Source organism: Triturus cristatus, chromosome 10, assembly GCF_964204655.1.
Source record: "Triturus cristatus chromosome 10, aTriCri1.1, whole genome shotgun sequence".
NCBI lineage: Eukaryota > Metazoa > Chordata > Amphibia > Caudata > Salamandridae > Triturus > Triturus cristatus.
The window spans coordinates 1,020,402,051-1,020,415,745 of NC_140593.1; the positions used below are offsets into that span (position 1 = coordinate 1,020,402,051).

At 48.5% G+C, this 13,695-nt stretch overlaps 1 protein-coding gene across 1 annotated transcript in view; it reads right to left on the reverse strand.

Moving 5' to 3' along the window:
- The window catches only part of EIF2AK1 (eukaryotic translation initiation factor 2 alpha kinase 1), a 326,533-nt gene that overhangs the window by 226,241 nt on the left and 86,597 nt on the right, over positions 1-13,695 (reverse strand). Inside the window, exon 2 of the mRNA XM_085629019.1 lies at positions 13,147-13,305. Within this exon, the coding sequence (XP_085485145.1) occupies positions 13,147-13,305 (159 nt within the window). The remainder of the gene's footprint in view (positions 1-13,146; positions 13,306-13,695) is intronic.

The window sequence follows — 13,695 nt, forward strand, 5'->3', positions numbered from 1 at the left end:
AGAGGCTAGAGACCCCAAGCCTGGTGCATCCAGGCGGTTGGTCATACCACTGAAGTTCAGGGGCTTCCTTCTAACCTTGGCCCATGATATTCCCCTTGCAGGACATTTAGGCCAGAACAAGACTTGGGACAGGCTTGTCCCTCACTTTCACTGGCCCCATATGTCAGAAGATACTAAGGAGTTTTGTCGCTCCTGTGTCACCTGCCAAGCCAGTGGCAAATCAGGTGGCACCACAAAGGCCCCCCTCATACCACTGCCTGTGGTGGGGGTCCCCTTTGAAAGAGTGGGCATAGATATTGTAGGACCAATGGACCCACAAACAGCATCTGGGCACAGATTCATACTGGTGATAGTGGACCATGCCACCAGGTACCCAGAAGCAATTCCCCTGAGGACCACAACAGCTCCTGTTGTGGCAAGGGCCCTGCTTGGAGTATTCTCCAGAGTGGGCTTTCCAAAGGAGGTCATTTCTGACAGAGGTGCCAACTTTATGTCAGGATACTTGACTGCAATGTGGAAGGAGTGTGGTGTTAACTATAAGTTCACCACACCCTATCACCCACAGTGCAATGGGCTTGTTGAGAGATTCAACAAGACCCTAAAGGGAATGATAAAAGGATTACCAGACAAGCTTAGGCGAAGATGGGACATCCTTTTACCCTGCCTTCTGTTTGCTTACAGAGAGGTCCCACAAAAGGGGGTTGGCTACAGCCCTTTTGAGCTTTTGTTTGGGCATCCTGTAAGAGGACCCCTGTGTTTGGTGAAGGAAGGATGGGAGAGACCTCTCAGACAACCCAAACTAGACATAGTGGATTATGTACTTGGTCTCCGCTCCAGGATGGCAGAGTATATGAAGAAGGCTTCTAAAAACCTTGAGGCAAGCCAAGAACTCCAAAAAGCTTGGCATGACCAAAAGGCTGTACTGACTGTTTACCAGCCAGGACAGAAAGTGTGGGTGTTGGAGCCAGTGGCCCCAGCAGCACTCCAAGACAAATGGTCTGGACCCCACACTATTGTTGAGAAAAAGGGAGAAGTCACCTACTTGGTGGACCTTGGGACTCCCAGAAGCCCCCACAGGGTGCTTCATGTCAACAGATTGAAGGCATATGTTGACAGGGCAGACATGGGGCTACTCATGGCTACAGATGAGGGGCAGGAGGAAGAGAGTGACCCTCTCCCAGACCTGTTGACTCAGAACCCTGATGATGGCTCAGTTGATGGTGTGGTCTTTTCTGACAGCCTCACTGTCCATCAGCAACAGGACTGCAGACAAGTTCTGCAGGCCTACAGACATATGTTCTCTCTGACCCCAAGTCAGACAAACTGGTGCACCCATGAGGTGGACACTGGTGACAGTCTGCCTGTGAAGAGTAAAATCTACAGGCAACCTGACCATGTCAGGGACTGCATAAAAGTTGAGGTACAAAAGATGTTGGAGCTGGGAGTCATTGAACCTTCAGAGAGCCCTTGGGCTAGTCCTGTAGTTCTTGTGCCAAAACCTCACACCCAAGATGGTAAGAGAGAGATGAGGTTTTGCGTGGATTACAGAGGTCTCAATGCTGTCACTAGGACAGATGCCCACCCAATACCTAGGGCAGATGAGCTCATTGACAGACTGGCAGCTGCTAAGTTTTTGAGCACATTTGACCTAACAGCAGGCTACTGGCAAATCAGACTAGCTGAGAGTGCAAAGGCCAAAACTGCTTTCTCGACCCCAGGAGGACATTATCAATTTGTGGTAATGCCCTTTGGTTTGAAGAATGCACCTGCCACTTTCCAAAGGCTGGTGAATCAAGTCCTTACTGGGTTGGATGATTATTGTGCAGCTTATCTTGATGATATTGCTGTCTTTAGCTCCACCTGGGAGGATCACCTGGTCCACCTGAGGAATGTTTTAGAGGCCCTGCAAAAGGCAGGCCTCACTATCAAGGCCACTAAGTGCCAGATAGGGCAGAGCAAGGTTGTATACCTGGGCCACCTAGTTGGTGGGGGTCAGGTTCAACCACTGGAGAGCAAGATCCAGACCATAAAGGACTGGACTCCTCCAACTACCCAGACTCAGGTCAGAGCTTTCTTGGGCCTGACTGGGTACTACAGAAAGTTTGTTAAGAACTATGGGTCCATAGTGACACCACTTAATGACTTGACCTCCAAGAAGATGCCAAAGAAAGTTCAGTGGACAGTAAGCTGCCAAAAAGCATTTGATGACCTGAAGCAGGCCATGTGCAGTGCACCTATTCTGAAAAGTCCAGACTACTCCAAAGAGTTCATTGTCCAGACAGATGCTTCTGAGTTAGGTGTGGGAGCTGTTCTTTCACAACTGAATGTAGATGGTCAAGACCAGCCCATTGCTTTTATAAGTAGAAGGCTGACCCCTAGAGAGAAACGTTGGTCAGCTATTGAGAGGGAGGCCTTTGCTGTGGTTTGGGCCCTGAAGAAGCTGAGGCCATACTTGTTTGGCACTCACTTCAAGATTCAGACAGACCATAAGCCCCTCTTGTGGCTAAATCAGATGAAGGGTGAAAATCCCAAACTTCTTAGGTGGTCCATTTCCCTACAGGGGATGGACTTCACAGTGGAACATAGACCTGGGACTGACCATGCCAATGCAGATGGACTCTCCAGATATTTCCACTTAGAACATGAAGACTCAACTGGTCAAGGTTAGTTTAATGTCCCTAAGTTTGGGGGGGGGGGGTTGTGTAGGAGAGTAGGGTCTGCTTTCTATGTTCACCCCCACTTTTTGCTTTGCTTTACTGGTTTTCGACTTAGATGTGGCTGTGGGCCTGCTAATCAGACCCACAGCCCTGCTGTTCTCTCTCTAAATTAATACTATGTACTTTAGGTGCATAACCCATTTGGATAGGATCACCTTATTGGCCCCTGTACCGTGTACCCTAGGTACCCAGGGCATAGGTGTACCCTAGGCCTACCAGGGGCTGCAGTATGTATTATGCCACCCCTGGCCTGGCCTTCCATTTTGACACAACTGGCTGATCACTCAGCTGGGGCAAGGTCGTGTAATCACACCTTGCTTAGGTGTAGTATTCCTATACCCAACTTACATATAGACACATGTGTACCTATCAGTCACTCCTATGGCAGGCCTTGACAATCCTGGAGGCAGAGTGCTTGGTAACATGTGAGATGGTGCTCTAGCATGAGCTGAGCCTGTCTGCAGCTTTCGGAACCATGTCCTTATAGCTGTTCTATGATATAGCCTACCATATACTCTTAAAGTGCCTTATAATCTTAGACGGTTATGGTAACTATGGTTTGGCTTTATCGAAACATGTCGTGTAAGATGTCTAACACTGTGGAATAATACCCCCATGCCATTTCAGGACATGAGAATATTATTCCCCCCTTCTAGAGGGAAAGACATGTTAAAATCATACTTCAACTGTTAGCCTCTGACCAAAGCCTCAGCATCACAAAATGGATGCTGCTGCCACGACACAAGTCTGACCTCCTGCAGCTGGGAGTGATCCCAGCCAGGGAGGCCTGGACAGTAGGGTTCCTGCTTGGGGAGGTGCTAGCACCTCCCCAGACAGCCTTTAGTGTATTGGGGCAGGGTGGGCTGAAAGGAATGAGACATGCCTGGGGCACACAAGGTGTTCCTTGCATAGTCCAGTTCAAACCGGCGCTGGGGCACTCCAGCCCCAGCTCTGGCGCGAAACTGGACAAAGGGAAGTGGGTGTAACCACCCCCTCCCAGGTCCCACCCATAAGGCGTGACCTAGCAGGTATCCCAGCCCCCCAGATTAGTATAAGAGTGGGAGTTGGGCCTCAAGACTTTAGATTATCCTGAACCTGCAAAACTGAACAGAAACTCTGGACCTTCGACATTCGACGAAAGAAGAAGACTGAAGAATCTCCCTTGTGGCCAAGGAGTGGCTACCCTGTGCAAACAGGCACCATCAAGAGACTACCCTTTGCTTTGCGACCGTTCTACGAGGAACCGACTGCAGAGCCCGACCAGAGCCTTGACTTCCAGACTTCTCCGACCCTCATCCACATCTGCAGCAGAGCTGAGATCCGTGGAGGCGACGAGCGACGTGGGACCGGCTACCTGGGAAAAGTGGCTAGTAACTTACAGCGCAGCTTCTGAGGTACCCTCGAAGTTGTGCACCGGGGATTGAGAAGCCCCAACCCCAAGCACCATCTGCACCGAAGATCAGCCCCCCACACTCCACGAGTCCTGCGTGGGGCCCTTCAGCATTTTCCTGCTTGCCGCGTCTGTCCGGTTGCTTGCCCGCTGGCTAGTGGCCTCTGTGACGACGCACCCTGAAATCTTCTGCGCTGGTTTGGCTCCTCCAGACTGGCTCCCGCTTCTCTGCAAAGAAGAAGCACCCCAGACCTTCCTGGTCTGCACCAGAAGCAAGTCCTTCGTTCTTCGTGGGTTCCGCTTGCCAAGGCTTGGTGAGTCCTAGTCCAACTTCGACGCCGCCGACAGCAAGAGCCTTCGTGGGACAGCTCGCCTCCTGGTCCTGGTCGTCCTCGACGCTTCCTGGTCCTCCTGGCTGCAGCGACAAGCTTCACCTTCACCTGCAACTCTTCACGACATCGCCTGGTTCCTTCCTGGTTCCACGTGGTCACTGGCTAGTGACCTTGACTCTGTCCCTTCTGCTTGCAGGTTTCCTCTCTTCTTGACCCCAGCCTTGGGATCCACCGGACACTCTTCACTGACTGCCTGTCAGCATCTTTCTTCAGGCATCCATAGGAGTCGACGATGAAAACGACGCATCTTCACCCCTATGCACCCGCAGCCTGTGGGCTAGGTAACTTGGGTACTCCAGTGCTCATCAGGATAGTGACTATCCTAGTGTCTAGTTTTCAAGTCTCAACTTCCTAGCTACTCCGGAAGTGTCCTAAATCTACCGTTTTCTAAACTGTACTATTGCTATTGACTTTTACGCATTACGCGTGAGTGTTTCCACTCTGCACACGAATCCCGTGGGCCTCCCACTTCCTAACTAACGCTAGTGTAGTGTAGCCCCAGCGATTCTCTAGGCCTAGGCCTATTCTATTTCCGTGACAGTGGTCCTTATACCACTTACTTAGTATATGGTTTGCGTGGCCCCTAGGGCCTAACTGTATTACTTACCTGTGTGACTTACTGTATGCATTAATAAGACTGTGTTGTACTTACCTCTAATCTCATAAAGAGTGCTGAGGGTTTGCTTAGAATACACTTTATTTTATATATATATCTGTTGTGGTGTCCTTTCATTTGGTATTCAAGGGATTATATATGGTATCACAGCTGGCTTCACATGCCATTCAGAGTTTAGCCTAAGACTGCTCTTGTCCATGCTACCACTAGGATAGCTGGTCTATAAGGTTGACTTTACAACCAATCACCATAAGGGTATTTGGACTGATATAAGGTGTACACTATAACTAGTGACATCATACATCAGGCCAACTTCTCACAACCTCCCTCCCTCCACGCATCAAAGGGCCCTGGCTGTAATGTTGGTTGAAAGGCCATGTTGTAGTGTATGGGGATAAACGGTGAGGGAAATGTCGTTCATGCACTCTGTCTTAGTATGGTGTCCCAGGTTTTAAGGGTCGTTCTAGTAGGGGTGCTTATGTAGATGTTAGCGAGGCGGTACGACTTCGGTTTCCAAAGGACAACCCGTATGACCCTTCCCGTTAATGCCCTGTCCATGTGTAGCAAGTGTTTGTCCGACTCACGTTGGGACCACTCAGTGATAACTCAGAGCTGGGCCGCCTCATAATAGAGAGCCAGGTCAGGAAGCACCAGTCCTCCCTCATCCTTCGATCTCCGGAGGAGAGCAAAGGGTAGACGAGGTCTTTTATTTTGCCAGATACGTTTTTTAGGAGTGTGTGGACATCCTGTAAGAAATCGCGCTCCAGCTCGATGGGCAAGGTCTGGAAAAAATGTAGGAATTTTGGTAGTACTACCATCTTAATAGCATGTATTCTGCCGAACTAGGACAAGTACATAGGCACCCATCGGTTAAGATCAATCTTTAATCGGTGTAGGAAAGGGGGGAGTTGGGTGCAAACAGCCCTGAGATCCCAGGGGTCGATTTTATACCTAGGTACGTTGGTTCTTTCTTTGCCCACTGGTATGGAGATGTAGCCACTAGGGTTCCGATCTCTGCGTCTGATAGGGTTACGTTAAGGAGAAAGGACTTGGGTAAGTTGATGCGTAGGCCGGCCACCCCATCAAACCGTCTCAGCTCCTCCTGAAGTGTTGTCAGGGAACGCTGCTGGTCGGTAAGCGTCAGTAGTATGTCATCAGCGAACAGTGAGATCTTATGATCATCAGGACCAAAGTCAATACCACTAAATGGCGGGTTTTTGTCTCATCTTTACGGCTAAGGGTTCAATACTAAGCACGAAGAGAAGTGGAGAAAGACAACACCCCAATCTTGTGCCCCTACCCAGCAAGAAGGGTTCTAAACTTACCCCATTGATTAATATTCTGGCGCTGGGACCAGCGAAGTTAGCCTGAATCATAGCTATAATTGTTTCACAGATGGCGAATCTCTGGAGGGTGTTTAATAAAAAGGAGGAGTCCACTTGGTCGAACACCTTCCTTCTCGGCGTCTAGGTCAAGTAGTACTGCAGGAATCTGCTTTTTGGTGGTCTTCTCTATTAAGTGGATTATTCTTTGTACATTATAATGAGTTTGTCTACCCTTGATGAAGCCGGATTGATCTGGGTGGATCAGACCCGGCATCATGTTCTCTAATCAGTGGCCAGTATTTTGGAATATATCTTTGCGTACAAATTGAGTAGCGCTATGGGGCGGTAGGACCTGCAATGATTTGATCTTTCCCTTTTTGAGGATCACTGTGATAAGGGCTTCACTCATGGTGTGGATCACCTGTTTGGTGTCCGCAATATGGTTAAATAGGCTGGTCAAGTGGGGGATTCATTCTGCGCTAAAGGTTTTGTAGAATTGTGTTGTCAGGCCGTCTGGGCCGGGGATTTGTGTAATTTCAGGGTCCCTTTTGCCTGGGGCACTTCCTCTTTGGTTGCAGATTCTCCCAGTCGTTCATTCTGGACTGGAGTGACCTGTGGGGATTCACTGCACTAAGATAAACTAGTTGTGTCTGTGCATTGGGTCGGTCCGCTGAGTATAGGGTACTGCAGAATTCCTTGAAAATACAAGCTTTCCCTATGTCCTCTCACATCGGAGCCCATGAGAGCTCTTGTATATCCCCAATGTAGTCCTTTTCTCATCTGATTCTTTATTGTCGCACTAGATGTGATCCCACCTTGTTGCCTTGCATATAGGCTTGAGGCGTAATAGCGTCAGTTCTGCCCTATTAGTGTAAATCACGTTTAATTTCCCTTTCCCTTTCATGGCCATGACCTTTCTTTGGGGTGTTAGAGTGGGGTTAGTTTGATGGACTTGTTCGAAGGTTCTCAGTTCCCCTTCTAGTATTCAGCCGTTCTGTGGGTCTATGTTTGTTGAGGGTGGCCTTCAAGGTCAAGCATCGACTTCTTACCACCACCTTGAATGCATCCCAGTTGTCTTGGGGGTTGTTTAATTGGAAGTATTCTCTGATTGTCTTTCTTAATGTGTCTCAAAGCGCTTTGTCGTGGGTCAATGCATTCGGGAAGAACCAACGCCTAAATTGGGGCGTGAGGTTGTTACATTCCAGAATGACAGACACTGGGGCATGGTCAGAGATGAGGACGTGGTATATTGTAGTTTCTCTGATATATGTACTTAGGGCCTGACTTAAGAACACATGATCTAGTCTAGAGTAGGTATGATGGATGTGGGAGACGAGGGTGTATTCTCTATCTTCTGGGTGGACTTCCCTCCCAGAATAGAGAAGACCCATTTCTCGGCTCGCTAGCTTATGGCTTTTTGGGACGCTACCCGTGGGGAATCTGTGTGAGGGCGTGCCGTCGGTCCCCGTATGCCAAGTGAGGTTGAAGTCACCCATCATAATTATGTCTCCTACTGCAAATCCACCAAACAGAGTCAACGTGTTGTTTATGAACACTGCCTGGTTAATATTGGGGGCATAAATTGACGCAATTGTACATAGCTTCCCCAAGATTCAGCCCTTCACTAATACAATCCTCCCCTTCCTGTCGGTTTTATAGTCCTCTGGTTGGAACTTCAAGGATGAGTGAAAGAGGAGGAAAAACACATTATGTTTTGTGGAGGAAGAGGATTTGTATGTCAAAGGATATGCCTTGTGTTTTAGTCTATAGTCTTCTGATCTCTTGAGGTGGGTCTCTTGCAATACCATAATATCATAGTGTTGATCAGAAAGGTATTTCCAGATCCTCTGCCATTTGGAAGGGGAATTAATCCCTCTAACGTTCCATGAGAGAGTAGCAATCACCATAGTAGTAGTGATGTCACCTTCACAAGCCTTTGAGTGCCCTCCTTCTTCAGCTCCCTCTCCCCCATCCTTTCCCACCCCCTCTAGCCCCCACCCACTCCCACAGGCCTCCCCCGAAAGAATGTTTCCAGTTCTTGATGGTCGTTGTTGTTCCCCCACTGCCCACATGGTCACCCAGGCCTCTAAAAAAAAAAGGAGAATTTCAAACCATAATACAAAAATTTTTGGACATTGTGTCCCCAGTTCAGTCTACGCATGTGATATCCATAGAGTATTGGAGGTGATTTGGACCATTGTGGCTACCAAAGTTCCTATGTGATTTCGGTTTGAGAAAGTACGCACCAGTGACGTCAGTGTGTGTCATGATCTGTAACTCTGTCGTCGGGTGCCTAGTGAATGTCCGTGGGGCGACTCAGATTGTGGGCTAACAGGGCCGTAAGTAGGAGACAGCGAGTGTTTAGCTCCCAAGACCAAGCTGAAAGTACCTATATATGCCCATTGTTAGCATTCGGATGGGATAGTGTTCCAAATGTGTAGTTGAGGCTAAAGAGGTTGAACAAGCTCATGGGTCTCTAGGGAATCATCGCTTTCTCTGTGACCTGGGAGGGTGCCGAACCTGCAAAGGAACTCCTCGCCCTGCTCCTTTGGGAAAAGCGCCCTGCTACCCCATTCCGTCAGCGCCGTTGTCATCTTCTTGTATCAATGGCCCCAATAGGGTGAGGGTCTCTTTCATTTTAGTGATGTGGTGAGCTTTGTTCTGGAATTCGAAGCCCAAGCCAAATGGGTAGGCCCAGCGGGATCTAATGTTGTCTTGTCTAAGCTTTTCTGTAAAGTGTCTGAATTGCTGGTGACGTGCAAGGGTCGCTGGCGCCATGTCTTGGTACAGTTCACAGGCAAAGCCTTGAAACTTCACTGTGCGCAATTTCCTGGCTGCTTCTAGTATTGCCTCTTTCATTTTGAACAAGTGCAGTTTTGCCAAGATGTCTCTGGAGAGCCGTTTGTCACCTTGGATGAGCTTCCCCACCATGTGTACTATCTCCAGTTTGAGTTTGACAGTGGTTGTTCCCAGGATTTTTGAAAAGAGACCCGTCACAAAGGCTTCTGGGTCGGGGCGCTCTGTCCCTTCCTCCAGGTTCCGAATTCTAATGTTGTCTCGCCTGGAACAGTTCGCTAGGTCTTCTTTTTCAGGAGAAGTGCTTGTAATTGTGTTTCAAGATCCTGCGTAATTGCTGCCATCTGGTCCATTGACTGCTGAAGATCTCAAGTTTTGGTCTCCATCTCCATCACCCTAGACCCCACTGAATCCACATACTGCTCAAATGTGATTAGTGTACTACTGAGATCATCCGTCAGTGTTTCCAGTGAGGTGGACATGCCTGTCCAGAGTTCCTATCTTAGTTCTTGTTTAAACTCGTGCAGAGAAACGAACAGGTCTTTTTGGTTAGTGCCATGATGTTCTCCCCTCCTGAATTAGGCCAATTAGGTGGAGACTATATTGTTCTGTTTTTTCTTGGGTGGCATTAAGAGAGTCTCTATCGCGCCCGTGTGTGCCGGGTCGGCACTCAGGAGATGTTAGGGACAATGTTTTGGCGGGGAGTGAGCCTTTCTTCTGACCCGATGGTTGAAGCCGCACTGGTGGGCCTGAGGAATGTAGTAGGGTTTCTTTGTGTACCTCCCTCTGTATGGAGGTCTATCTGCCTCTTTTGACCAGCACCAGGATGCGCCAGGTTGTATACCTGTGTCTTGAGTGGCCCCACTTTCAACACAAGTTGTGATTCTAATGGGATTTTGTCTGCCCAGTAGTTCTGTGTTCATCACATGCGCCCCTCTGTAGCTGCCAAGAGTGGAGAGCTTCCTAAATGGTATGTCATGAGAGGTTCAGTCATCCACCGGTCTGACTCTCTAGTAGTGAGTTTATCCCTTTTGCCCGTACAGAGCGCCGAACCCGCACCCATGGGCTCATCTATCTATGGTGGGTTTCGGGCGGGCGCCATCTTAAAGTCAGGCTGGCCACGGGGCTCCGGCGGCACCTTCCCGCTGCGCTATTAAGGACTCCCGGCAGTGCCCCGCACCTTCGCAACCCTCGTCAAGAGTGGGCACCCCCCTCCAAGTCTAGGGGGCCTCACGCTTCATGCTCAGATGTGCTCGGTCAGTGGGCTCTGCGTTGCTCTGGCGTGGCCTATGCCGTACGCTCCCCACTCACCATCATGCTGAGGAGAATCAGAGATTGCTCTGGGGTTTCGGCGGTCGGCGGCCTGTACCAGCTGTCACCGCGCACGGCAGGATTGTGGCGTTGTGCCGAATGGGACTCACCGGGCCAGCCGCTGAGAGTCCTGTCCGTCAGGCCCGTCTTTCACCAGGGCTTCTACCTTCCACGGCCCTCAGGATGCCCTATCACCACCTCAGACACTTCATTTGTAACAGCGGTGCTCACCGGGCGAGTCGGAGTGGTTTTCATCGACAGACTTTGTTGTAAGTGCCCATTAACAATTTATTTAGATGTGGTAGCGGAGCCGTTGTGGATCACGTTCGCACAGCCATCTTGGCTGGCCATGCCTCGGGCAGTGTATTTTTAAGTGTAAATTCCACTAGGATTTCCACGTTTTTTGTGCCCTTTTTCTGCCCAGATAATGCTTGTGTTTTTTCCTCTGTGACAGGTGTCGGCAGACTGAAAAAGGTCTATGCATGGGCTCCCACCATGACCTGTAAATGTGGTCCTTTGGATTTTTCCAGTTATGTTAAAAGTCAGATTGATTGGTGCCTCCTGGAAAAGGAAAGTCTGTTAAACTTACGGTATAATTACACAATTGGTAGAGATACTTCTCAATGCACATTTTGCTAGTGATACTTCTTGAACGGTATACAAAATATTGAAGCTGAGAAAATGTGATTGGCCATAAGATCTAGGAATATTTTACAGTAACAGCTAAAGACCATACGAAAATGGATTATCACATAAGGACAATGGTTTTCTGAACATTTCATCAAACATCTAGATTTATTAGTAGCAGGTTAGTGTTAAAGAAAATTTTGAGCAGTTTCACAGCATTTCTAAGGTAGAACTTCTAGAATTAGGAATGCTTAGGTATCTGAATAAATCTGATAAATCTTGAGCAGTCAATATTTCAGAGGTAAAGCTAACATTTTGTTGAGTAGATACAAACTGAATAAAGGTATATAAAGGCCCTTGATAGTGTGTACACAACCTCGTTGACCCTGCAATACTGGTTTTTGAAAACCATTACTTTTTCTACCCAAAAGGTAACTATAATATCGGCTATGGGTTTTGACACTCCTAAAGTGAGGATGTAAGTTATTATACCAGTATCAAGTCTGGAAGAGGGGAAGGTCCAAGGAACTGACAGTTATGAAAAACCATTTTAGGCTTTTGGATCAACTGCTTTTTGAGTTTTTACTGTGGGTGAGCCTCACAACTGTTGTCCCACCAACGGTAATCACATGGTAAATGGATTGTGTGTGTCTACAGCTGTTTGCCTTTTAAGAAAAGGGCACAGTAAGGGGCACTTTGCTGATTATGTGATCACATGTGAGGCTTGCATGTGCGGAACTACTCCAGCGTGCAGCCTGGTAACTGCACACAGGTAGCCTGGCACAGACGGGACTCTGCAGGCCTAGATATTAGCCTGGCCTTTTGTCACCCTGCTAGGGCAAGTTAATTGCATTGCTCTTTAGCAGAAGGAACAGCGGCATCCCCACACAAAGGAAGCAATTAACAGTGCTTCACTCAGCTCCTGAGGAGGAAGGTGCAGGGAAGACAATCTGCATTTGTTACTTTTATGTCCGGGTTGGGACATTCCAGGACCACTGAACAAAAGAGGGAGTTCAGAGCTCTGGAGCCAACACAGGAAGGGGCTCCTTTTTTAACTTTAGGTGGGAAAGGCCCTGGCAATTATGCCACCTAAAGAAGGAGCCGAGGTTCCCAGAGAAGATGTGACCAGTGACTTCTGGGGGGAGCCATCTTGAACTGTCCCAGCATGCAGTGCAGGAGGATTGGGATAGGGTTGGAGAGGTGATGTTGCACCCTAGGATTGGCCAGGGGTGCATGGCTTCTAAAACGTTCCACCCCTACTTACAAACTTTTGCACAAGTGAAACAGAGTGTGTTTTTTTGGACCTGGATACTGGGACTGGAAGGTGGCAGCAGGCAGCACCACAAACAACTGGAAGGACAAATTCCCTGATGCCCTCATGGACCAAGGACTCTGCTTATAGCTGGCCCAAGGGCCAGTGGGTCCCTCCAGGACCAGGGAGGCTGGTTCCCTTACACCCCCTATGGATCAGTTGGGGAAGAACTGGACTCTACACTCAAATTGGAGAAGATAAGCACCAGAGAACATGAAAAAGGAGAAAGTCTAGTGCAGGGAGCCAGTGGAAACTGCCTCCCAAAGTGTGCCACATTAGAAGCTAGGAGTCCTGTGAAAAAGTCTTCAGGAAGCTAGGGTTCGCCACCAGAAGTAAAATGAGTCCAATATAGTGCAAAAGGGCCTAGATCTCACAGGGCAAAGGATTTGACCTTTGACCCCCATCAACTGAGTGCCTGGAGCTTTGGTGCAAAGTTTCCAAAGGCTCTGGGTGGGCCAGGGCACGTGGAGTTGACAAATGTCTGTTGACAGTGCAGTGGCCCCATAAGCTAGATCGCAAATAGTTTGTTCTCTCCCCCTCCCCATCCAAAGAGGATACACTGCATAGCAAGTTTGTTCTCTCCCCCTCCCCATCCAAAGAGGATACACTGCATAGCAAAGAACTAAACGAGAGAAGGAAACAAGAAATGATCTTACTGACATTTAAATAGGCATCTGGAGCGATGTGGGTTTTGTTCATGCACATAACACAGGTGTTCCAAGAGAGATACAAGCAGCAGCTGGTTGGGAATTGCAGTAGACAGTGTTTGCAGACGTGGGGCACCCTTTATCACAGGCAGCTCTGATGGTGAATCAGACTCTAAAGGAAGAAAAATATCAATTCAAGTAAAAAGTCAACATTAACAGACAACATTCTTTAAGGCAGTCACTTACATGTATACAAATTGGGAACAGAACAGTCCATCTGGGACTTTGAATCAAAGGCATTTTGCAATTCAGATGCTTTGCTGCTCTTCACACCACATTTCAGATTACATCAAATTTTAACTTCTATCCCCATTATACCAACATAGAAAACAATTCCAAACCGAGGTTTCCTACATGCACCGCCTTTTCTACTCCTAAACTCTCTTAAATGGAGAGTTCCTAGCCAGATTGGTCGTAACAGGTTTCCTACCCATTCGCCAGCAGGAGACGTGCTTAACAAACACCAGGGGGGAACTAGACTCTAGTGGTGAATCACAGCCCT